This window comes from Vipera berus (genome assembly GCF_964194415.1).
Source record: "Vipera berus genome assembly, chromosome: 4".
NCBI lineage: Eukaryota > Metazoa > Chordata > Lepidosauria > Squamata > Viperidae > Vipera > Vipera berus.
Genome location: NC_138206.1, coordinates 112,371,126 through 112,398,000, shown reverse-complemented (window position 1 = coordinate 112,398,000; position 26,875 = coordinate 112,371,126). Strand labels below are relative to the sequence as shown.

Below are 26,875 nucleotides of genomic sequence, written 5' to 3'. Positions count from 1 at the left end.
TATTATTATTATTATTATTATTATTATTATTATTATTATTATTCACACAGTCAGCCAGATGTTCAGACTGGATTTGGCATTTTTATTTACCTATCGAGTCCTTACCAAGGACCTGGGATAGGCAGATGTGGATGTTTGGTGGTATTATAGATATTGTTTCAGGATGGAAGCAGTTCCTAGTATGGCCACCTTTTGCAACTGACTGGTGAATTTGTCAAAATAACAAGTAGAAGAAGGAGAAGGAGTAGGAGGCACAGCTGTACTCGCCTATGAAAGAAAAAAAAATCAGGAGGAGTCTGGTAGTCCCAAAGGTGCTTTTTCAAAAGGTAATTGGACTTCCTTGGTTTTCCCTTGAAGATGTTTCGCTTCTCATCCAAGAAGCTTCTTCAGTTCAGTTCTTGGATGAGAAGCAAAATATCTTAAAGGGGGAAAAAAGAAAGCACCATTCCTTTTTTGGGGGAAAAAAAAGCATCTTTGGAACAACTATGACCTGTATGACTGAGAATCTCCATAGACGACAAGAAGTCTGGTAGCATTTTCTTTTCAGACTAAAACATTTTATACGCAGTCATACTCTTTCACAAGTTTTTATAGGAAAAAAAAAAGAAAGACAAAGACAGAAAATGAGCTATCAGACTCCTGGTTTTTTTTTTCCTCTCTCTCTTTTTTTCCTTTAGGAGGGTTATTTTTTTATTTTTTTTATTTTAATTCCATTTATATCCCGCCCTTCTCTGAAGACTCAGGGCGGCTTACAAGCTTAGCAGTAGCCTTCATTCTATGTATATGCCTGCTTATTAGGGCTTTCACACACACCCCAGGCGGCATTATTACAAAGTCAGCTTAATTGCCCCCAAGAATCTGGGTCCTCATTTTACCTACCTGGGAAGGATGGAAGGCTGAGTCAACCTTGAGCCTGGTGGGACTCGAACCTGCACTAATTGCAGGCAGCTGGTGTTACTTAAGGAGGCATTAGCCCACTGCTCCACCAAGGCTCGAGTATTAGAGAATCCCTTCTCTATCTTGAATTCAGGGTGCAAGAAGCAAATCCTTTTTTCAATCACAAAGAGATTACCACAAGAGTTCGCAAGCTCACCCACGCTGTCCTGTGAGCTGAAATGGTAATCTAGAGCCAAAGCATGTGAATCAAAGAGATCAAGTGTAATCGTATTTGTCAGTCTCCTGTGCTTTCTGTAGAGACTGCAACCAAGATGGTCGTGTGGAAAGAACAGGAGAAGAACATGGAAACCAAATTCCGAAGAACCTAAATGCATTATTAATGTCAGCAACGAGTAAAAGAAGGACATGGAATGCCTCCAGAATCAACATTTAGACTGTGTCTGAGAAAAAAAAAGAAGGGAAGAAATAAAAAGCAAAAAAAAAAAAACAACCCACCCCAAAACAAAACAAAAATTACGAAGGAGAAACGAAGCATTAAAGGAGAAGAGCGGACATCAACAATAATATTCAAGAGCCAGCTGATGTCCAAGTGAGAAGCTATATTTGATTACAACCTAAAAAATTTAATCTTACTTCAATTGTTGAACCTTTACAAGCGCCATCGATCAAATGCTCTTGTTTTAATCAAGATGCTATTCCTTCCGTTATTCGTTTAGGTATTCATAGCTTGTAGTAAGTTTATGTTTGGAATACGTTTATGTTTATGGTAAATTATTATGTAATATTTGAATGTGGATTTTGATGAGAATCCAGGGAAGAGGTAAAGTCTTGCTGAATCCCGTTCAACAGACTGTCTCTTAAATTTAAAACAAAGCACAGGAAAAAAAAAACGCACCCATAATAAGAGCCCTTCCATTTTCTCTTTAAGGCAACTAATAACAGCAATAGCACATAGACAAAGATATTGCTTCACTGTGCTTTACAGCCCTCTCTAAGCAGTTTACAGAGCCAGCATACTGACCCTAACAATCCGGGTCCTCATTTTACCAAGGGTGGAAGGATGAGTCAATCTTGAACCAGTCAGAATTGAACTCATGGCAGTGGGCAGAGTTTAGCCTGCATTCTAACCACTGCACCATCACAGCTGCCAAGCCAAGCCAAGCCAAGTCAGGCCAAGCCAAGTCAGGCCAGGCCAAGCCAGGCCAGGCCAAGCCAAGCCAAGCCAAGCCAAGCCAAGCCAAGCCAAGCCAAGCCAAGCCAAGCCAAGCCAAGCCAAGCCAGGCTAAGCCAAGTCAGGCCAAGCCAAGCCAAGCCAAGCCAAGCCAAGCCAGGCTAGGCCAGGCCAGGCCAGGCCAAGACAAGACAAGACAAGACAAGACAAGACAAGACAAGACAAGACATGCTAAGCTAACTAAAAGGTTGCATAGCCTAGCTTTGTTTACTATAAAGCAACTTCAAGGTCGCTCCCAGCCCTCACATCTGCTTGGAACAATATTTAATGAGTTTCTCATTAGAGACAGAGCTGACCAACCAGTCTTAAACCCATACCTTCAGCTCACAAAATATATCAATCCACATTATGTTGTCCTGAGATCAGTAAGGAAAAAACTCTTTGCTTTGCTCTGTATAGTTTAGTACCTGAGGCAGAAGGCTGGCTCTTGTTAGGTTGAAGAGGATCCTATATAATTACTACTACATGATGTGACCTTGTTAAAACTTCTATTTGAGACACTAATTAGTCTTACCAAACAATTATCTCTTAGCTTCAGCCCTGTCTGAAATGAAAATAATGACTTCTCTCATGGCTTGCTACAGGCCTGGTTGAGATAAATGTTCTAAATAATATCACTAAACACCTTTTTAACTTACATATTAATTATAAACCAATAAGGTCTATGTTTTTTTTTCTCCATGCTTGCTGAATTCTTTGGTTACTCAATAGGTTATTCCAAAGGTTGGAGATTTACTGCTTTCTGTTACAATACCTTTACAAGGGGAGAAATTCCCACACCCCTATTTTTGCAGGAAAGGACGTTATCTCCTGAATTCTTTGTGGTTTGATCATTTGATATTTGGAATTTGAAAAGAGAGTTGTCCAGTAATACAGGGGTCCCCAACTCCCAGTCCATAGACCAGTACAGCATGCGAACAACCGGTCTGCACAAACTAGCAAAGCCCCATCTGCAGGATGCAGACAGCACACAAAACCATGGATTCTCCGGTCCATGGAGAAACCTTTCTCCATAGAACCGGTCCCTGGTGCCCCAAAGGTTGGGGACCTTTGCAGAATACAACATGGTGTTCTTGTGCAAAGACTTAGGACTTCATTGTGATTTCCAGGAGACACCGATGGCTATGTTGAGTGAAGTTCAGGAAGTCTCTGACCTATGACGACAATTGAGTCCCAAACTTTTGTTGCTAAGTGAGACATTTTTTAAAAAGTGAATTTTACCCTGCTTTATGACCTTTCTTGCCCCAGTTATTAAGTGAAGCACTGAAGTTCTCAAGTTAGTAACATGGCTGTTAAGGGATTCTGCCTTTCCTGTTGATTTTGCTTGTCAGTAGGCCGCGAAAGGTGATGACGCGACCCAAGGATAAGGCAACCATCATAAATATGAGTCAATTGCCAAGTGTCTGAGTGGTGATGGTGTGACCAACAGGATGCCTCAATGATCATTAAGTGTGAAAAAGGGTCATAAGTCACTTTTGTCAGTCCCGTTGTGACTTCAAACAGTCGCTAAACAAACTGGTGAATTGAGGACTACATGTACTGTAGAAAAATGCTCCTTAGACCAGAGGCCCTCAACATGTTGGGAATGAGGGACCAGTTCAATGGAGAAAGGTTTTTCTACAGATTGGAGAGTGTGTGGTTTTTGCATGCTGCCCACATCCCACGGATGGGGCTTTGCTTGTTTGTGTGGACCGGTTGCTGGCATGTTGTGGCCTGATACCGGTCCACAGACCAGGGTTGGGGACCCCTGCCATAGACAATCAACAGGTTGGCATAAGGGGTGACATGATAGCAGTCTTCCAATATCTCAGGGGCTGCCACAAAGAAGAGGGAGTCAAGCTATTCTCCAAAGCACCCGAAGGTAGGACAAGAAACAACGGATGGAAACTAATCAAGGAGAGAAGCAACCTGGAACTAAGGAGAAACTTCCTGACTGTTAGAACAATTAACCAGTGGAACAATCTGCCTCCAGAAGCGGTGAATGTTCCAACACTGGAAGTTTTTAAGAAGAGACTAGAGACAGCCATTTGTCTGAAATGGTATAGGGTTTCCTGCCTGAGCAGGGGGCTGGACTTCCCTCCTCCTCCTCCTCCTCCTCCTCCTCCTCCTCCTCCTCCTCCTCCTCCTCCTCCTCCTCCTTATTATTATTATTATTATTATTATTATTATTATTATTATTATTATTATTATTATTATTATTATTATTACATGTTTTAGGCTTAATAGTTAATGAATGGATTTAGTATGCAAAAAAGGATGAAAAATGCTATCAAAATGGCAATTTGTCTGTTTTATGAAGCAGCAGCAGACAGGCCAAAAGAAATAATGCACATACACATCACACTTACATACATAAACATTTATAAATGTGAAGTGATTTTTGAAAAGAACTTGATTTCCAATCTGTTCACTCCCTTCAGTCGTTTGATTGTGATCCATAATACGAACAATTTTAATACTTGGAGAAAATTTCAGATACATTTTTTTTTGTAGAAGATAGCTTGTGTAGGCAAATTAAACTTTTATTCCAGATTTTAAATTTTTCATAAGGTTTAAAGTTATAAAATCTTAATTTGGCAATGAAGGTTCTGAAATATTCGGCTGAAAAGAGCATCAATCATCCAGATGAAGCATGCACATTTATTCATGAGTCTGATTTATTGGAAGCCTCTCGCTCTTTTTCTCCTCCTAATTTATGACTTCACAGTTGTAGAAACTTTGGTAAAAATCTGGTAGCAGAAAATGAAACATGAGATTTCATCAAAATATTCCTCCATGGCCATTAAAATGATAAAATATCACTAACCAATATTTATCCAGACTTATTTATCCTTCTACTTATATTAAAGAGAATCAAGGTGGAACCATCTTGAGTTTCTTCCTCAACTGCACCTATCTTTCCAAACTAAGCTGATTTTTTTTGTAATAGTTTTTGCATTCTTTTTCTCTGCTCCATGCAGAGTCTTCTCATAATATATTATAAAGGGAAGACAGAAGACTCTCTGTCCCAGTTAGGATAATCCTGACAGTGGAAATTTGGCATTGGAAATTTATATGTCAAGTAATGAGAAGAAGGTAAGTAGCTTGCTGTCTGATTGGTCTTAGGATGTAAGATACAAAAACACTATATCTGGGTTCTGAGGTGCCTTTTTGCAATTGGATCTGAACCAGATGAATAGTGGATGGGAGATGGAGATGGGAGACCACCAGGACACAACAGGAGTACTAACCTCCCTGACAATATTAAAACGTAATGTCCAACTAGTGAAATATACAAGTTGCATATCCATGAACTCAACCCAAGGTACAGCTGAACTTAAAAGCAACATTACAATATCATATCACATGTTCTCAAGTACTTATATGCCTTTTTTAGTGTTTTTTAGTGTTGTTACATGAAGAAGGAATTGAAGCTTCCTTCTTCATGAAGCTTCATTCAAGAAGTTTCTTCAACTGAAGAGGTTTCTTGAATGAGAAGCAAAACTGTATTCAAAGCAAAACAAAGTCTAGTTGCCTTTTGAAAAAGCACCATGACCTGGATGACTGAGAATTTCCATGGACATCCTACAAATAAATCCACATCCCTGTAGTAATTGTCAGTTTTCCACCAGGACTTTCCATCTACCAAGGAAAATATTTTTTCCCCTTCACAGCATGGCAAGGGACAGTCTTCCAAATTACGTTTTCTTTGAAGCTTTTAAAATGTTCAAAATCTGGGGCTAACCTGATTTGAACACTTCTCTTCCTTCAATTCCTAATTTCCTTGTAATATTCTGGCAGTTAATACATGTATATCTAAAACGGAGTTCCGGCACCTTTTTTGGATGGAACCTTGTAGGGTAGGCAAGGTGGGTTGTATGACATGTGTGAATTCCGGCACCTTTTTCTTTTACAAAAAAAGCACTGTCTAAAGCATTCATTTCTTGTCTTAGAAGAACATACTGTGGCTGGTTTTTTTTTTTTACTTATTGTACATTCTATTCTTGTAGGGCATTTTTTTAAAAAAATAGAGAAAGGAAACAGGAAAATCATACATTTAAAATGTATTTCATTGAAAAGGTCAAACAGTAATAATGGTGCTTGGCAGATAAGGAGATATTTAGTGCCAGATACAAGCTCCTTTTCAAAGTCTACTTTATATTGAAATTCTTAAAACATCCTTTATAACATAAGCATGCTGTAGTGTAAGTCCCAATGGCATTAAATCCTATTAAGCATGGATCAACAGAAAAAGTGTAACAAGGTTAATAGAAGAGCCATAATATGTTCATTCAGAAATAATTATGTACTTGGCAATCAGATCACCAGCTATAGTTTATTTACTCATCTAAGGTTAAATCATGCTGAAATCCTCAACAGCTTTCAGAGAGAATTGTAAAGCTACAAGCATCATGCAACTTGTGCTATTCTACAGATTGACAAACACAGAGCACCAGATGGAAGGATGAGAAATAATGGTTGAGAACTGATCAAAGAGAGAAGCAACCTGGAATTAAGGACAAACTTCCTCACAGTGAGGACAATTAACCAGTGGAACAGCTTGCCTCTAGAAATTGTAGGTGCTCCATCGCTGGAGGTTTTTAAAAAGAGACTGGATAATCACCTGTCTGAGATGGTATAGGTTCTCCTGCTTTAGCAGGGGGCTGGACTAGAAGACATCCAAGGTCCCATCCAGCTTCTCTTCTCTTCTCTTCTCTTCTCTTCTCTTCTCTTCTCTTCTCTTCTCTTCTATTCTATTCTATTCTATTCTATTCTATTCTATTCTATTCTATTCTATTCTATTCTATTCTATTCTATTCTATATTAAGTAAACCAATGTTTACACAAAAATCACAGTCAAATAATATTGTTTGTTTGCTAGCTAGCTAAAAGATATGTCAATCCAATTTATCTGGCTGCCGATCTATCTCAGACAGTGCTTTTTTTGTAAAAGAAAAAGGTGCCGGAACTCACACATGTTATACAACCCGCCTTGCCTACCCTACAAGGTTCCATCCAAAAAAGGTGCCGGAACTCCGTTCTGAGTGTTCTATGAGAAAAAAAGCCCTGATCTCAGAAACTGTTGGTGGACAGCAACCAAAAACAGAACAGAACAAGGTAACAGAGTTGGACAGGACTTTGGAGGTCAAACAGGAGACCCAATACCATTCCAGACAAATGGCTGTCCAGAATCTTCTTAAAAGCATCCAGCCTCCTTGTGGGAGCAGCCAACTTCTGAAAGGAAACCGTTCTACTGGTTAATTGTTCTCACTGTTAGGAAATTTCCCCCTTAGTTATAGGTTGCTTCTCTCCTTGAATAGTTTCCGTCCATTATTTCTCGTCTTGCCTTCTGGTGCTTTGGACAATATTAATTGTGATAAAACCAACAGTAAAACCACAAACTATGCCACAGGTGGCATCATTCTAGATTTCCCACCTGAACTTGTGATCCCAATGTCTGGGGAAAGAGCCAAATCTTCATGGCCATGAGAAAAACTAATAGATAAGGTGACGAAGATTCTCAGTCCTCTGGGGAGAATTGTCTGGAAGTTGAGTCAGAGTGAACTTATTTTCCTATTGGTTTGAGATGTTTCTTCAGTCTAAACAAGTTGGTTAGGGGAATCTGAATAGACATTAGAAGAAGCTGCATGGATGGGCAGCAATACCTCTCAAACCAACAAGAAAATGTCCAATTGCTATGACTCCACTTCCAGACAATTCTCCCCAGAGGGCTAAGAATCTTCATCAACACATTGCAATGCACTTTAGAGAAGAAATCCTGAGGTTGGTCGAGGAATATCCTTAAGAATTTTAGGAGTTGGCACGTTCTACCAATTCTCTGCCTATTCAGATTCCCCCAACCAACTTGTTTCAGACCAAAGAAGCTGCTTGGATGGGCAGCGAAAAGTCTCAAACCAACAAGAAAATAAATCCAGTTGACCTAACTCAACTTCCAGACTAATAGAGTAGGGGCCATTTGCAATCCAAATCTAAAATCATCCGGAATACATGCAGGGGATTTTCATGAAGTACTAGCATTAAGTACTGCTAGAACAACTATGCAAATTTATTACTTAAGAAGCAATTTTGAATAAAGAAACAACTTTAGTGCACTAGTTTCTCTTCCAAAGTATTCTAAGAACAGCTGACTCTTCTTTCAGCATCTGGCAAAACCCCTGGTATTTTTGATGAATTATCTTAGTTATTGCAACACCATCTTTCCTGGTCTTTTGTCATCGTTGGCTTGGTTGATTTTACTTGGAAGCAAAACCTATTTAGCAGTCTTTTGTTGCATAATATTTATTATTTCCTGATTCTTAGTTCAGGATTAGAATAGAATTATGTCAAGGTATTCATTTAATAGCTAAACAGCTTATGTAATGATGTAATGCAGGGGTGACAAACTGCTGGCCCACGGGCCGGACACGTCACGATGAAACTGTGCCCGCCCCATTGTCAGCCATGGGGAAAAAGTTGAGATATGTCGTATGACATCACATGACATCGCAAGTTTGACATGTCTGATGTAATAGAATCTAAGGTGGATGATACAATGATAGGAATGACTCAGCAGGGCCTGGGTCTGGGTCTGTATCACTTTAAGAGCCTGAGTATAAAAGGGAAGGCTCTGCTGCTGTGCTCTCTCTCTCTCTCATCCATTTCCTGCTGTAACTGCTGTATGTTGGAGTTTGCTGTATTACAAGGTGTATGTATGTATGTTGTTCCTAGTGTATATTGTAGATAGTGTAATATAAACCACCATTTAATATAGACCACTTACTCCACTTACTCTCAGTGCAATAAGACTGTGCATGCTCTGACAAATTAGAATAACAGAGCTGGAAGGGAACCTTGTAGGTCATCTAGTCCAACCCCCTGCCCAAGCAGGAGACCCTACACCACCGTTCAAATGGCCTACATTGGTCAGTCTCTCCATTTCTTTCCAAGCCATTTCTTTACCACTCATAAAATATAGTCATATAGGCCTCACGACAATGAGATTTCCCTTTCAGGTGGATTTTGTGTAACTTGTTCAAATCATTACAAAGTTCTTATTGTAGGCTTCAGGGTATATTTACATTCAGGATTATTCCATATACCTGATTGCTCTGTCAGATTAGTCAAGGGTACCTACAGCAATTTTATGCTGCAACACAGATGGAGACTCAGATCTTATCACTCTTTTCCCATGCATGGATTCTGGCCATGGAAGCCATCCCCTTATTTCCTGGCTGCTTTTAGAAGACCTTGTTTGGCACTCTATCATTCTGTGCAACAGCATGTAGAACATGTTAGACATGAAGAGACTCAGTTTGACTATTTACATCTATGCAGCCTGCAGTTAATCCTCTGCCAACTTCAAGATGTCGACAGAGTCTTAGTTTTATAACCTTACATATTTAACCAATGCCTAGAATGGTGTTATGCATACATGAGCCTCCCACTGGTGTGTCTATGCCCAGGCTCATAAACATTTCAAGTGGTGTCATCTGAAAGTTATTTTTTATCTCCCAGACTTTTAACCCTAAATTTAACCTCTGTTTTCTAATTAGATAGCTCGTATTGTTGGTTGGTTATCCCTTCCCTTAGATTTAGGGTTAATTTCAACTATTTTATGGAGCAGGACTGTACATGTGCAATTGTTTTTAACATTTTTGTTTGTTTGTTTGTTTGGCTTGACATTGTTCACTTTTGGTACTTGTGGTTCTGGTTCACTCTGAAAAGAAAGAAAGAAAGAAAGAAAGAAAGAAAGAAAGAAAGAAAGAAAGAAAGAAAGAAAGAAAGAAAGAAAGAAAGAAAGAAAGAAAGAAGGAAGGAAGGAAGGAAGGAAGGAAGGAAGGAAGGAAGGAAGGAAGGAAGGAAGGAAGGAAGGAAGTCCAGTCCCCTATGACTAATTTACTCCTTCCTTCCTTCCTTCCTTCCTTCCTTCCTTCCTTCCTTCCTTCCTTCCTTCCTTCCTTCCTTCCTTCCTTCCTTCCTTCCTAATAAAGAGTACATATGAATGCATACTGGTCTTGGACCACAAAAATTAAACATCCACTTTGATGCAGCAGAGTGATTTGCCCAAACCAAAGATAAATGGACAAATCACCTACAGAGAATGACTCCCAACAGAATCACCAGCATTGGATACAAGGGAACCAGATAGATGCCAGTCAGACCCAATGTTAAAGGACCAGGGGTAAGACTGACTTTGATTCTGGTCTGGTCTGGAACTGAATAAGATGCATGTTAACACCGGGCCAAGGCCATGTAAACCTGTTACTTATAGGACAGCAGCCCAAAGAGCTTTGGGCTGGATGATCTTTTCAGAAGTAAACTTTAGGTAAAGGTACTCTCCTTCTAAGGGATGCAGTGGCTCAGTGGGTTAGGACGCTGAGCTTGTCGATCAGAAGGTCGGCAGTTTGGCGGGTTGAATCCTGAGTGCCGCATTGCAGAGTGAGCGCCTGTTACTTGTCCCAGCTTCTGCCAACCTAGCAGTTCGAAAGCACGTAAAAAATGCAAGTAGAAAAATAGGGACCACTACGGTGGGAAGGTAACAGCGTTCCGTGCACCTTTGGCATCATGCTGGCCACATGACCACGGAGACGTCCTCGGACAAGCGCTGGCTCTTCGGCTTTGAAACAGAGATGAGCACTGGCCCCTAGAGTTGGAAATGACTAGCACGCATTACATTACCTTTACCTTACTCTCCTTCTATAGAAGGAGGGCTCCCATCTGGGCTTCAAATATTCAGAGAGCCACTTGTTAAAGCAAAGAGAAACCGAATCTCACAGCCGTAGCCACCTTCTAGTGGAGTAAAGGCAGAGCTGACAAACAGTTTCATTGCCTGGATGGAGACAGGGAGCATCCAGTATTGAAACAGTAGGTGAACATAGTTTGATAGTGGACTAAATTCCAAGGAAGCCAACCCTGTCTGCTTATCTCTGGGAATCCTTGCTCTTTCTCTCTGAGCAGACAATTGCTTCTCCCTTACCTTCCACACAAAATGTTTGCTTCTTTTGAATGGGGACTTCTTTCTGAGTTCAGTCTCAAAGCCCCATGCCATAGTCCAGTCTTGGACTATTAATAAACCTGTTAAACCTTTGGAGACTAGGGCATAGTTACTCGAAAGACACTGATGCCAATCCCTTTCTGCAACATGTTCTGTGTTTGCATGTTCTCTTTCTAAGACCACAACATTCCTCATTTTCCTTCTTTGGGGAAGACAATGATATTCTATAGGCACTCTAGTCTCTTCTGTCATGTCCCCAAATCCTTATTGTTGTCTCTGCATATGTGCTCTTGTTTGAGGCCTGCCATTCTGCTGGGAAGGGGGGGGGATTTACTTTCGCTTTCTGCTTTTCCTCTCCCATCACTATCCACCTGGAAAAGGATGTGTCAACTACGAAGAAACGAACCTGGAGAAGACCTTGAGAAGCGGCGCCAACTGTGCCAGAAACAATTGCTGGAAGCTGATCAAAGAGAGAAGCAACCTGGAATTAAGGATAAACTTCCTGACAGTGAGGACAATTAACCAGTGGAACAGCTTGCCCCCAGAAATCATGGGTGCTCCAACACTGGAGGTTTTTAAGAAGAGGCTAGACAATCACCTGTCTGAGATGGTATAGGTCCTCCTGCTTGAGCAGGGGGCTGGAGTAGAAGACCTCCATGGTCCCTTCCAGCTCTATTCTATTCTAAAGTTACCCAAACATCATGCCACTTGTGAACTGGCTGGATTTCAGATGGACACTATGAATTTGGTGGGAGGAGGAAGATTGCTAGTTTAACTATACGAGAGAGAGAGAGAGAGAGAGAGAGAGAGAGAGAGAGAGAGAGAGAGAGAGAGAGAGAGAGAGAGAGAGAGAGAGAGAGAGAGAGAGAGAGATAACAACTTTATTTTAGGATTTATGCTGGTTCTGCCCTGACTCATTACTCAAAATTATTCATAAACAAAAAACACATCCAGCTCTCAATGTTCCCTTCCTCTCTCTGACTCCAAACGGGAAGAGGTCTGGAGCTTCCCTCTGCACTCATCCATGATGAATTTCTATATGTTTTTATAGCTGTAAACCCACCTTTCACTTCAGAGTAAACCAAAATTACTTAGATGCCTCTCAGAATGAACATTTGGGCATTTGCTCTCTTCCTGAGAAAGGCATAATAAAAGGCTGAACACTGTTCCAAAGTCAAGATTAAAAATGTATGGGGCGAATAATAGTTATGGCATCAGTCACATTCACTTCGACAGAATGGAAAGCTTGGAAGCTAAACAGAAATGCCAGATACATCATCTTCATGCTGGCATCGCTGATTTGAGGACCCCCACAGTACGTTTAGTTTTCTGTGGACTGTAAGTGTATTCACGGACTCCTATTTATTATACTTAGATGATATCCTGAGAGTATCTGCCCATCGCACCAGATTGAGTAGTGTAGGAACTTTCCACATGTCCTCTCCGAAAACTAGGGGGATCTAGAAAACATGCCTTGTGGAAACACTTCCCCCTTTACAATTTGGCAGGCCCCAAACTCTTTTTGACTTTTGGAAAGTCAATAACAAGATCCCCCGCCCAGTGGAAAACCAAAGACAGTGTCAACTAATCCTAGATTAGGAAATGAATATTTTTTCAGCTTTGCCCCTGTGATCGTGCCTTCTTCTTCTCCCCAACCATTAGGTCAACCAGCCGAAGTCATCCTATCTTTATTGTATTAGTATTAGTGCTTCTGCCTTTATGTTGACATTTTCCAAGGGCAACCTCAAGGCATGTAAAATCTTGGCAAGCAGGAACACATTGGGAAGGGAGACATCAGGGGCAGGTGGGTGATGATCAAAGCTTTTTGGGGAGAGGCTGAGTCAAGGATGGACAGAAAGATTTCAGTTCAGCAATGATGAAAGTCTGAGAAACAAGGAAAGACAAGGGTATCCAGACAAGGTGGTGAGATGAGACTGAGAACAAAGATGGTGGAAATAATCTCTGCTCTAGAACAGGGATCTCCATCTTTGGCAACTTTACAACTTGTGGTCCTCAACTCCTGGAATTCCTCAGTTCAACCATGCTGGAATTGTGGAAGTCCACAAGTCTCAGTCTTATCCCACCACTTTGTCTGGACACCCTTTTCATTCCTTGTTTCTCAGACTTTCATCATTGCTGAACTGAACTGATCTTTCTACCCATCCTAGACTCAGCCTCTGCTCTAGAACAATGTTTCTCAACTTTGGCAGCTTGAGGTGTCTGGGCATCAGTTCCCAGAATTCCCCAGCCCAGCAGAATTCTAGGAGTTGAAGTCCAGACATCTTCATATAATTATCTTATTTTATCGTTGAACATCTTGCTGTTAAATGTACTCCCAAATATTTAAGCTTTTTAACTATCTGTAATTCTGTTTTTTATAACACGTTTGTTTGTTTGTTTATCTGTAAGGTTTTTAGCTATTACTTTGGTTTTTTCTCTGTTTATTTTTCAATCCTACCATTTCATATGGTTCTATCTTTCCCATACCATTTAGGAATCATCTCCAAAGGTTCTTCTAAAATAAATACCAAGTCATCAGCAAATGCTATGTTTCGCCTTTTATTTCTAGCCCTTTAATTTCTGTATCTTGTCTAATATTTCTATTTAAGGCTTCCAGAGTGAAAATAAATAACAGTGGAGATAATGGACACCCTTGGCTTGTGCCTTTTCTTATCTTAAAGTTCTCTGTATAATCTCCATTCATGATCACATCTTCAAGCTGTCAGGTTAAGAAACAAACGCTCTAGAACCCACACAGACAGCGCATAAGAAAACATGCTTCACCTTCTTGCTTTTTCAATATCTGAAATGATGGAAAACTAGTCTCCAGTTATTCTTAAAACCGCTAATAAACATATGGAAATTATAAAGCGGCATACTACAGGGGAAAAAAAATCCTCTTTCTCATAAAATAGGGTTGCTTGTGGAAATTCCTGATTTCCAAAATGACACCTGTGTAGAGGCTGACTTAGCAACTCAGCGGGTAATTAGGCAGATGTTATATAAGAAACCTGCCTTTATTTTTTTATTTTTTTAAATTGTTTCCTTATGCAGTCAAGAATTTAGAGGAGACTTTTGCAGTCTTATTTCTAAGCATCTTTTCTTGGAAACAAATTAAAGGAAATGGCTGAGATATTGCAATAAATAATGTCACAGAAATAGCATAGTTGCATTGATTTAAAAGAAATGGATTGTACTTAAGATGGAGAAAATTTACTTGGGGAAAACAATGATAATGTACAAGGAAAGCATCTTATCAAAGGAAAGATAGAAATAAAAAGCTAATTTTGGCTCAGAAAAAAAACACAGTTCAGAATTCAGTGCAAAATGATCATTCATATTGATTTACAGCCATTCTAGGCAATAAATGGAAAGTGATTCTGTTTACCACTGTGTATTAGTGGTTTTTTTTCCTATACTGTAATAAAAAGGCTATTTTTATTGGCCTTATTATGATTTCCAAATTGTTATATTATAATATATATTTCATTATCTGATCCCTCAGCAAGTTGGGAATATCTTGCTAAGCACATTGATTTGTGCTTTAAATTGTAAGCCGCCCTGAGTCTTCGGAGAAGGGCAGGATATAAATGGGATCTTGTAGTACAGTATGATCAAGCTGTAGGTAGGGGAAGATACACCTTTAATTATATACTGACTGATTTACAATAGCAAACCTGTTTTGTTTTGGGGGTTTTTCTTTCAGAAATTTATGTTTGCATACCTGATTTTTGGAAGTTTGGGTCTTTGAAAACCATGAAGCTAAATCATAACATAAAAGCTACTGTGATGTTTGGGGAATCTTTTAAATTATCCCCTCTCCCTTTCACAAATTTTCTTCCAACCCATCCATGGAATTGAATGAAACCAAAACAACTAAATTGAAGGATTATTATTTCATTTCCCTGACCAAATATTGTAAACAGTCCTGAGCATGGGTCTACTTTCTCTGTTATTACAAACAATTCATGATAGAATTTAGAAAGCAAGTATCACAGGAAAAATGTGTATTCCTATGAGTTCTCATTGGACTAAATCATCTCCAGAGGTTCAGAATAATTCACAGATTATAACTAGGTAAAGGTAAAGGTTTCCCCGCACATGTGTGCTAGTCATTTCCAACTCTAGGGGCCGGTGCTCATCTCCATTTCAAAGCCTTCCCACCGTAGTGGTCCCTATTTTTCTACTTGCATTTTTACGTGCTTTCAAACTGCTAGGTTGGCAGAAGCTGGGACGAGTAACAGGCACTCACTCTGTTACGTGGCACTCGGGATTCGACCCGCCAAACTGCCAACCATCTGATCAACAAGCTCAGCATCCTAACCCACTGAGCCACCGTGTAATGGCATTCAATTAAGATTTATACCTTCAGGTGTGACCTTTTTTGGTTAGTTTCAAATTATCTCTTTTATCTGAATAGCTTTGAATGACTTTTCTTCCTCCCACTACAGAGATTGAAAAGAGAGGACTGAAAAAATGTTTGATAAATGATATAATCATAATCATAATAGTAAAGTTGGAACTGACCTTGGAGGTCATCTAGTCCAACCCCCTTCTCAGGTAGGAAACCCTATACCATTTGGATGGATGGATGGATGGGTGGAAAGACTGAGAGATTGACAAATAGAGAGACAGATGAATTATATATATATATATATATATATATATATATATATATATATATATATATATATATATATATATATATATATATATATATATATATATATATATATATATATATATAAAATGATAGATTGATAGATAGTGATATAGATGCTATATGATAGATAGAAAGATAGAGATGCTATACGATAGATAGATAGATAGATAGATAGATAGATAGATAGATAGATAGATACATACATACATACATACATGGATAGATACATAGATACATAGATAGATATGAGAGAGAGTGGGAGAGAGAGAGATCATATACTATCTAATAGTAACTAAGGTTTGCAACTGAATGCAATGTTAACAAAGAGCACTTAGTTAATGAGTCTTATTCAGACCTTTTCACTGAAGGACTTTCCACAGCTGTGTAAAACATACTTCCTTATGTGTCATCCCTTGGCTTCACTTCACACAGACACAACAAGCACCACTCTAGTTCACATTTCCTTTCCCCTTTCGTTTCTGTCACTGACATGGAAATGACCCATCCCACCTTCCTGATCCTAAGAATATCCATCCATCCATCCATCCATCTATCCATCCATCCATCTACCCATCTCCTATGTCGCTCAACTCACAAACTGACTCTGAGAGGTTTAAATAGCTTTTCTCTATACACACACTGGACAGAGTTGGAGCGCGCGCTCCAGAGGAGGAAGAAAAATCACCTTTTCTCCCTATAGCTGACACTTTGCAAAAGAGCTGTTTTCCTGTAGAGAAATGCCAGATGAAGTGAGGCATGGGATGAGCCCCCGGCCAAATCCTTTACTCATGCTCCAGAGCTAGTGTCATACGAATGAAAAGACACTTCTGAACAATCCAGGGGAAACACACATATAAGGCCCTGTGATTGGGTCTCTGTTATCCAGATCTTAATTCCTTGTTCTAAAAGGTAGTTTGAAAACATTACTTTTAACTGGCAATTTTCTTTTCTTTTCTTTCTTTCACGTTCCTATAGTTTAATGTAACCCAGATACCGGGAAATGAATCAAGCTCATTGATAAACACTATGAAAGCTTATTTCAAGTAGATTAAACATTATGTTCCTTCCACAGCTGAACACATTACAAAATTTGAAAATAGTTTCTGTCAGACTAATTCTCATCTAATGACATTCCTGTCCTAGGCTGGATATATGGCTATGCTGAAATATTTATCGTAATGTACCTTATTTATATTGGAAACCCATGCAAAAGAATAATTGTGCTTGCTTTTGTTTACAAATTCTATTTTAGATTCACCAACATGAAAAATGATGAAGAAGCATTAATTATATTTTATTCAAGGACTGAATTAAAGCCAAGGAAGATTTTGAAAGATCTCTCTTCGGTACCTATAAAAACAGCTTTTAAAACTCTTAAATTTAATCAATATTAGTTGAGTTCCAATGCTTATTATACAGTTATTTAAAAACTCTGATTTCAACAATTAACATCTTTTATTAACAATTAACAAGACATTGTGGGCTGTTCCCTGACACCACTGGATGACATCGCCAGGGCTCGTTGCCTTGGAAGAGTGAGGAAGATTCTCAGGGATGACTCACACCCTGGACGGTATCTCTTTACTCTACTACCATCCGGTAGGAGATACAGGAATATAGCCAGCCGTACCAACAGGCTGAAAAATAGCTTTTATCCGTGGGCTGTTAGGCTTTTAAATGGGACATAATCTTATGCAGAATTGACTTGGGAGGCCGGTGTGTGGTGTAGTTGGTTCACATGGTGTGGTAGGATGGAGGGTTTGTTGTCACTGTGTGTTGGGGGGAGAGAGCACGGGGGGAGGCTCAGCTAATCTCAATGTACACATGTTGTACTTTGACAATAAAGGTTTATTATTTATTATTATTCTAAAAGCTAAGAAGAAAAAGAACCACACATAATTGCTGTGGGTGACATAGAGTATTTTAAAAAGTGTGTGCTACATACACACACACATACACAAATAGATGGCTATCTCCACAGAAGTAATTAAATGAAAAATAAAAATAAAAATAAAGAAAAGCTAGAGCATAACAGCCACAAATTCAGCTACAAGACGTATCTACAATTTCAGTTCTGGTTTACATACCACAATGTTCACTGTAGGATTATGATCTATATGGCTGACTGGGGTAAAATACGTCATTTCAAACATATTATGCAAAAAAACTAGATTTCTGAAGATCACTTTGATGCTATGAAAGCTGGAAGAAAAGAGAGGAAAACAATGACCACGAGAAAGGTGGAGGGACTCAGTGACAGGGCATCTTTGGAAGACACATATGAAGAACAGTTGCAGGAATTGAGTATGGCTACTCTAGTAAAGGGACGCGGTGGCTCAGTGGGTTAGGACGCTGAGCTTGTTGATCAGATGGTCGGCAGTTTGGCGGGTCGAATCCCGAGTGCCGCGTAACAGTGAGCGCCTGTTACTCATCCCAGCTTCTGCCAACCTAGCAGTTCGAAAGCACGTAAAAAATGCAAGTAGAAAAATAGGGACCACTACGGTGGGAAGGTAACAGCGTTCCGTGCGCCTCTGGCGTCTAGTCATGCCGGCCACATGACCACGGAGACATCCTCGGACAAGCGCTAGCTCTTCGGCTTTGAAATGGAGATGAACACCGGCCCCTAGAGTCGGAAACGACTAGCACGCATGTGCGGGGGAACCTTTACCTTTACTCTAGTAAAAAGAAGGACCATGATAGCAGTGTTCCAATATTTGAGGGGCTGCCACAAAGAAGATGGGGTCAACCTGTTCTCCAAAGCACTTGATAGCAGGACAAGAAGCAATGGATGGAAACTTAACAAGGAGAAAAGCAACCTAGAACTGAGAAGAACAGTGAGAACAATTAACCAGTGGAACGGCTTGCCTTCAGAAGTTGTGGATGAGAAGAGATTGCACAACCCTTTGTTTGAAATGGTATAGTGAAATGGTACTATAGTGTTTTTTTATTTTCATTTTGAGCAGGGGGGGTGGGCCAAAAGACTTCACAGGTCTCTTTGAACTCTCTTATGCTCTTATTCTGTTAAGATGTGGATAGATGGTGATGGAGAAAATCTATCTATGGGATCTCTAACAGCTGACATTGATTTGATGACACATAATTAATCAACTTGGTTAAGGTATCCTTCAAGCATGTCCCTCACCCCCTCCCCATTTTAAAAAAAGCAAACATGAAGCATATGTTCTATACAGCAATACAACAGCTTGAAGCATTTTAGTTTATAGGAAAGCCTTGGGCGTCATAAATCTTGTACTGGATTGCATGCTGACCACTGGATAGTCTTCCAGTTAAGTTGGCATTTTGTGACTTGTCCTCACCAGACAGTTTCCACCACATTTTTCAAAACTGCAACTGTATCACCAGATGTTCCTTTCTGCTAAGATAAGTTCAGAAAAAGGAATATGTGAATTCTAGGGGAGTGGGGAAGGGAAAAAAATATCTAATTCCTTTTCTTCTATTGCAACACTATACGGGGGAAAAGTAACCATTTTGTTTGTTAGCAACTGGAAATTATGAGTAGTATGATGAAAGCTTATTTTGTAATTGATTGTGGAAGATAAACATTAACCAAAAATAACAGAGCATTATTGAATTTTAACAGCACAGACATTGCATAGCATTCCACACACTCACCCAAACACACATACACAAAACCTCTTTGGTCTGTCAAAAGGCCAAAAAAGTTGGATCTTCTGGAAACATTTCTAAGGAAAGAGATAAGGCATCAAACTAAGTAGGAACCGAAAACTCTTGAAAAAATAATTAGCACCAGTTCTAAAACATGGCATAACGTGATCGTTTGAATCTTGTAGCCCAGTGCTATTCCACCTCAGACAGATCTGGTTGCTTTTGTAGGAACACAGACTTCAACCCTTGTTCAGCCAGAAACCGTAAGGAAGAAAATGTGCAAAACTACAAGTGCCCCTGTTGTGTCATGTTGATGACTTTTTAAAAAAAATCTAGCAAATCTTTAGTGGCCATGTTCTTCGAGACATTTTCTAAAAGAGAATCAAACAGAACTGAATTTTCCCGAGGTTTTTCTTTGCTTTCAAACATCTTACTGACCCCAGGGGTGCCTGAAGCAAGCTTACAAGACACATTTCTGCATGTTTACTTGAAAGAATCAAGTTTCCTGGTAAACCTTCTTTTCTATCCAGATTTTATTTTTATTTTTTAAAGAAGGTGAAACAGACTCGTAGATCTATGCCAGTGATGTTAGGGCTATCTGACTCTCTGGGCCATCCTAACCTACCGATATTGCAAAGGAAGTTCCAAAAGAAGAGGCCTTCTATCATATTTTTAATTGAAAAATCTGTTTGTTTGTTTGTTTTTTTAAATGCAACTGAAGAAAGCCATCCAAGAAGGCTTTACTTCATGATTTTAATTCTATAGAAACACCAACATGCTTATGAACGCTCAGATAATAATAAATAATAAATAATAAATAATAAATAATAAATAATAAATAATAAATAATAAATAATAAATAATAAATAATAAATAATAAATAATAAATAATAAATAATAAATAATAAATAATAAATAATAAGAAGGAGAAGGAGAAGGAGAAGGAGAAGGAGAAGGAGAAGAAGAAGAAGAAGAAGAAAGAAGAAGAAGAAGAAGAAGAAGAAGAAGAAGAAGAAGAAGAAGAAGAAGAAGAAGAAGAAGAAGAAGAAGAAGAAGAAGAAGAAGAAGAAGAAGTAGTTGGAAGGGACCTTGGAGGTCATCTAGTCCAACCCCCTGCTCAGGCAGGAAACCTTATACCATTTCAGGCAAATGGCTGTCCAGTCTCTTCTTAAAAACCTCCAGTGTTGGAGCATTCACCACCTCTGGAGGCAGGTTGTTCCACTGGTTAATTGTTCTAACTGTCAGGAAGTTTCTCCTTAGTTCTAGGTTGCTTCTCTCCTTGACTAGTTTCCATCCGTTGCTTCTTGTCCTGCTTTCAGGTGCTTCCCCACTTTGAAAAAGAAATGAACACCTGAAAAACTTTTCAATGAAAGAGGTTAAACTGTATAAAAATCAGCTTTTCAGCTTCACTGCCTTGAAATTGATTCATGTATCATTATATGCATGAAAAATTGCTCAAAAGAAGACTCCTTGCCTGCATAGCTTGACAAAGGAGCTCAGATTTTTCCACAGACTCACATGAAGCTATTCTACTCTGCTCAACAAAAATAAAGCCATCTTTTTCTCTTTTCCAAACGCAAAAGCTAATCAAACTGGAACGGCTAGCGTAATAGACAGGATCATTTATCCATTTTTAAAGAAATCTCACTTGCTACTTTTCATGGTCCTTTTCCAGGGAGCAAGGAAAGGGTTAATTTCCTATCCAGGACCATTCTGTAGCCTATTATGTATAAGCAAACAGCATCCTGAGAGTTAAGCCACAAGACATGTTACAAGCTATGGGCACCATACATTAGAGGGAATGCATTGTAGCCATAAATTTGGTATGGCAATCTGGAAGACTGATTTATAATAGTGAGAGTATGTAACCTTTAAATTAGCTAAATTTCATAGCCTAGTTTTCACTAAAAAAGTTGAAGGCAACTTTTCCATAACCTTGTCCCACTATTGTGCCACATTGTTTACTTTTTGGTCCCTCACTTTCTATATTAATTTCTGTTTGAAGTTTTTCAAATATTCATTAAGTTTCTTCGAAATGATTAAGTATTTGTGTGTACTCTGTGCTAAGGGGACAAGCAGTGAATAAGAAAGACAAATGAAGTGACACAGATTATTTTTTTCTTGTATTCATTTGGAACAATGCCATAAAGGTTTTTTAAAAAAATTAAGCAGTTCTCAGTGAACTGAGCAAAACTTAACTTCAGGGGCCCCTTCTCACTTGAATATTTTGAAGAACGGTTGCTATGTCCTAAAGTCATTGAAAACTAGCTAAACCTCTAATTATTAGAAATTTCATTAGGCAATTTAGAAAATAACACCCTCCAAGGCTTACTATTGGATCTGTAATAATTAAGAAAGAAAGAAGTATTTGAGCCCTGTGGATCTAGACAGAATGGTGAAACAAATTCAATGCATCTGAAATGTCATAATTCTAAATAAAATATTTCAGGATGTCAACGATCATTTAAACACCTGAATAAACACCAATGATATCTCAACTTAGGGCTTGGTTAGCTCTATATGACAGGTGCTAGAAACATTTCAGCTAAAAAGTACACACATCAGCAAATCCCAATGGCATGGCCTAAAATATTATTCCCACATGGCTGGTTTTCCTTCTGATATTAGATCTAGTCAAGAATCTTTAAGTCTCCTGGCTTTTAAAGGTAAGGATGCATGTCACTATTCGCTGAAGCAAACAGGTTTAAATATGCTTAGCTTTGACTGAATCAACTGGTTGGAAACTGACAAACCCAAGTGCTTTGTAACTCTAATTTGAAATTCAAGCCATCCCAGGAGTAGAATAATGGAAGAGCATTAAAATAAATATCCAAAAAAAAGAAACAAGAAACAAGATTTTCACCTATGTTAAGTGTTATCAGGAAAAAGGAAGATACTCTTTTTGAAGTAATGTTTCAAACTAAAAAAAAAGAAAAATGCAAACAAAGCATTTTACCAGTTCAAATGGAAACTGGGGGGGATACCTATAAAACTCCATAGCACCATATTTATTCAGAAGCCGTTAATGGAGCTGTTATTCCAATCTTTGGGAATAACAAAAGGTCCTCCCCCCCAAAATATATATATATATATAAAACTGAACTTGAATGGTTCCAAGTGGGAATAGTATTTTTTTGCTTCTTTTTTTTCTTTTTCCTTCTATTTTAAATGACCTTCACTTTGTTTTATCTCATTTCTAAATCCAGTTGGGTAAGTCAATCCATCAATAAAATAAATTGGATACATAGGTGCTTCCATGCATAATTTGTATATAAGATAAATAACTTTGCATAGTTTCCCTACTGGGCACTTTTAATCAGCAACCTTTGGACTACTAATCGGGATTTTTCCATTTTGTGTAAATATTCTGAGTACACAAAAGTATGAATGTCAATGTACAATAGCCATCCTATATATATATATATATATATATATATATATATATATATATATATATATATATATATATATATATATATATATATATATATGTGTGTGTGTGTGTGTGTGTGTGTGTGTGTGTGTGTGTATGTGTATATATATATATATATATATATATATATATATATATATATATATATATATATATATATATATAATCTTTTGCTTATTTTAGTTCTTATAATTTTGAAGAGAAACAGAAGACAAGATGAGAGGATCATTAGTTTCAAAGCTGAAGATGTTAACTACAAGATGTTAACTACTTTCTGGAAAAAATAGTGTAGAAACACAAACACAACAATTAAGAGTACTCACTTTTTTCTTACAATAAATCTCTAAGTAGTGTCTGTGGCAATTTAGGGTAATTAAAGTATGTGCTTAAGTATTTTTTTTTATTAAAAAGTTTTAACATACATTTTATCTTTAACAGTCCCCCCTCCCCCTCCCATACCCCTCCCTCCCTACCCCTCCCCCCTCCCCCCCCCACTTCCCAGAGCTAAGTACAGGGTATAAAAACAAAAAAAAACCACTCATAAACATCCAAATGCTAACAACCATAAACTCTAAGATCTATCACTCTCTAGCTCATATAGGATAACTACAAACACTATTACTACTAAATATAAAAAAAGAAAAAAAGAAAAGAAAGGAAGACTTATTCAAATGCTACATGAAACTTTTTAGTCCCATATTTGTTCTGGATATACTCAATCCATTTTCTAGTATGTGCTTAAGTATTGAAAGTCACATGTAGTCTTACAATGTTGACATTTTTGGTCATGCAATTTTTTGGTTGCATCAGTTTGCCAACACAATCTTTACCCCTTTACACAAAAGCCCTACTTGAGCCCCAAAGTTCACTCCCAAGAAACTGGATCCAGGGGGGGAAAAAATCTTGCACAAGTACTCGTATACACTATTAAAACAAGAATTCTGTTAAGGATTTATTTTAGACAGGACACATCAACTTGAGATGAAAAAGTTAGACTAAGGAGTGCTTTCTCCAAGAAGTCAGGAATGTCGATGGAGGTTCTCCATCATTCAGGTCATGGCTCTATCCCAAGGGTGCTTTTTCAAGAGGCAACTGGACTTTCTTGGTTTTGTTTCGTTTTTAAAACGTTTCTCTTCTCATCCAAGAAGCTCCTTCAGCTCTTCTTCAGCTTTGAAGAAGCTTCTGGGATGAGAAGCGAAAAGTCTTCAGAGAAAAGCAAGAAAGTCCCGATGCCTCCTGTAAAAAAAAAAGGACCTTTGGGAAGAAGCCCAGAAGAGTCATTCTCTTGCACCCTTAAGGAAACAAAGAAGAATCGGTTTACTCTAGAACTCCCAAAAAGAGAATTAAGGCATTCCTGAGCATGAGATCTATTCTGCTCCAGCTCAAGCAAAGTTTGAGTTTTGAAATGTTACAGGTGCCAGTGACAAGGACTGAAGCAGGACTTAACGGTCCCTTGAAGCAATTTAAACACAGCTGCAGTGCTGCTTTAATGGGTGTCTCTTATCTATCCGTTGGTGGTCAATTCGCTACCGGAACAAATCCAGGAAAGTTCTTCGCAAATCCCTGCAAGTGAACTCGGATATTATTGCCAGCGTCGGCTTTAGATAGCGTTCCACGACCATCCCTGCAAAACCCAGCTACCACCCCTGCGATTCTTGGCGTGCGTAAACGTGGCGGTGGCTTCTCCACCAGTTCGCCAGGCGACCGTGCGATTTTTTTCTCCAGCGACCAAAAAAAAAAAAAAAAAGACTCCGAAGTTCGGTCGCTAACGAGACTAACGGCAGGGTCGGACCGAAAGGACGCCTTCTTAAGCGCTCTCTAGAAGAAGGGGACGACAGAGAATGAGGTGGCTGGATGGAGTCACTGAAGCAGTAGGCGTGAGCCTAAATGGACTCCAGAAGATGGTAGAGGACAGGAAGGCCTGGAGGAACATTGTCCATAGGGTCGCGATGGGTCGGACACGACTTCGCAACTAACAACAACAACAATCCCAGGAGGAGGAGGAGGAGGAGGAGGAGGAGGAGGAGAGTCAAGCTGCTTCTTTGCGCAGCTTACTCAAAAGGAACCGGCAGGCAAGTGGAAGTCGGGGTGGTTGTGGTGGGCGCTTCCCATAACTGAGCAAAGTGGGGCAAGATAGGGCAAGGCAAGGCAAGGCAAAGCAAAGCTGAGAGGGTGGTTGGAAGGGAAAGGGGTGCTACACGTTGTTGGGCTTTCCTTGGCCGGCCAGGGGCGCTTCTCCGGCCGGGCAACCCTCGCTCGCGTAGCTTACCTGTGCGCGGCACCTTCACCTGTTGCCCGGCCGCCTCCATCCGCGAAGGGCAGCGGCTCTCCCTTGACTTCGCGCAGCACCAGCGCCTTCTCCTCCGGGCGGGGGAACTCAGCGAAGTCCCCCCCTCTGCTTCCTCCTCCTCCTCCTCCTCCACCACCACCACCACCGCCGGGCCCTTCGTCCAGAGCCTCGACGTAGAAGATGGTGCGAGGGGCCGGCGGGGGTCCTTGCGACTCGGCCAGCCCATGGAGCCGGGTGGTCGGGAGCGACGTCCCGTTGAGGGGCAGGGGGGAAGAGACGGCGCAGGGCGGCGGGCAGGCGGCGGCCGAGGACTGGGAAGGCGAGGCGGAGGAGGAAGAGGAGGACGAGGAGGAGGCTTTCTTCCAGAAGGCGCCTCCGCCGCCTCCGCCTCCGCTTCGCTCCTGGCTTTTCAGCAGCCGGCTCTGGCTCGGGCCCCAGTGCTCGAAGCTGCCGTCCGGTTGCAAGCAGCCGCCCGCGGGCGCCGCCGGGTGACTGAACAGTTTCCAGCGGAGGCGCAAGATGTGCTTCACGTCAAAGTCCTTCCTGCTCGAGTTCGACATCCTGCAGCGGAGGCGGAGGCCAGGCTGTGCTTCGCCGGCTCGCCCGGAGCGTGCAAAGGAGGAGAGCGGGCGGACTGAGCGACTGGCGTTGCTCCGGCGAGCCCGGAGGGGGACTAGGCGAGCTGCCGGCCAGGGCCTCCTCCACAACGCCGGAGAGTCCGCAGCGCCCGAGGCGCAGGAAGCAGCCGGGCTGCCGCCGAGCGACTGAAAAGGGAGGGAAGGCAGGCTACGCCAAGTAGTAACCCCCTCCTCCTCTTCCTCCTCCTCCTCCTCCTCCTCCTCCTCGCCCCCACCCCCACCCACTCGGCTCAGCAACGGCGGCGGCTGCACCTGGAGCGCCCCGAATTTTGCGCTCCGGCTGGGAGGAGGAGAGGAGGAACCGCGCGGAAAGTTGCCGGGCTTTTAAGCTCTTGGGTTAGTATCCGGGGAAGACGGGGAGGGGAGAGGGCGGGCGAGAGAGGGTCTTTTTCTGAGCAAGGGGAGGAGGGGGGAATGCTAGAGCTCCCTGGCGCCCCCAACCGGGCTGGCTTCTCCGGCGTTGGTCTTGCTTTCTTTCCAAGAGCTGTCCAGCACCCAGCCGGCTCTCTGCGAACATCCGTGGAAGAGTCGTCTAACTCGGGGGGCGCTTTTCGAGCAGCGTTCAGCCTCATTAGGATCCCCATTGTCTGTCCCAGTTTCCCTCGGGTTTTCCCCAGGCCCCCCGGTTGCAAAAGTCAGCCCGGAGAGAGATCCAGCCAAACAGGATCCCGCCAAGAGCACGGAAGCCTGTTTTTTTTTTTTCCTGAACTAAGTCCTGAATCAAGATCTTGAAAACCCGGTGAGCCTGAATTGATTTCTCATCTTCCTTCCTTCCTTCCTTCCTTCCTTCCTTCCTTCCTTCCTTCCTTCCTTCCTTCCTTCCTTCCTTCCTTCCTTCCTACCTTCCTTCCTTCCTTCCTTCCTTCCCCACAGCGACCGCTCTTCACCCGAATGAATACTCAACAAGCTTTTGATCTGGTTGACTCCAGCCAGCATTTTTAGGTTGTCCAGAGCTTCCGGGACTAGTTTGACAGGATCTTCCAAGACAAAATCTTCTTGTTCAGAACTCTTTAAATCCTAAAGCCACTTCCTGAAATGGATGTTGTGAGTTAGACTGGTTCAGACCTGACCCTTCAGCTTGGGAAGGTTTTGTCCACCCAAACTCACCCCTTGAGGTAATGA

General features: G+C 40.6%; 1 protein-coding gene across 1 annotated transcript in view; it reads right to left on the bottom strand.

Annotated features, from left to right (window-relative positions):
* The window catches only part of KLHL1 (kelch like family member 1), a gene marked incomplete at its 5' end in the record, with an annotated part of 135,141 nt that extends 109,466 nt beyond the window's left edge, over positions 1–25,675 (bottom strand). The window contains one exon of the mRNA XM_081326408.1: positions 25,095–25,675. Within this exon, the coding sequence (XP_081182534.1) occupies positions 25,095–25,675 (581 nt within the window). The remainder of the gene's footprint in view (positions 1–25,094) is intronic.
* Positions 25,676–26,875: the final 1,200 nt, after the last annotated feature.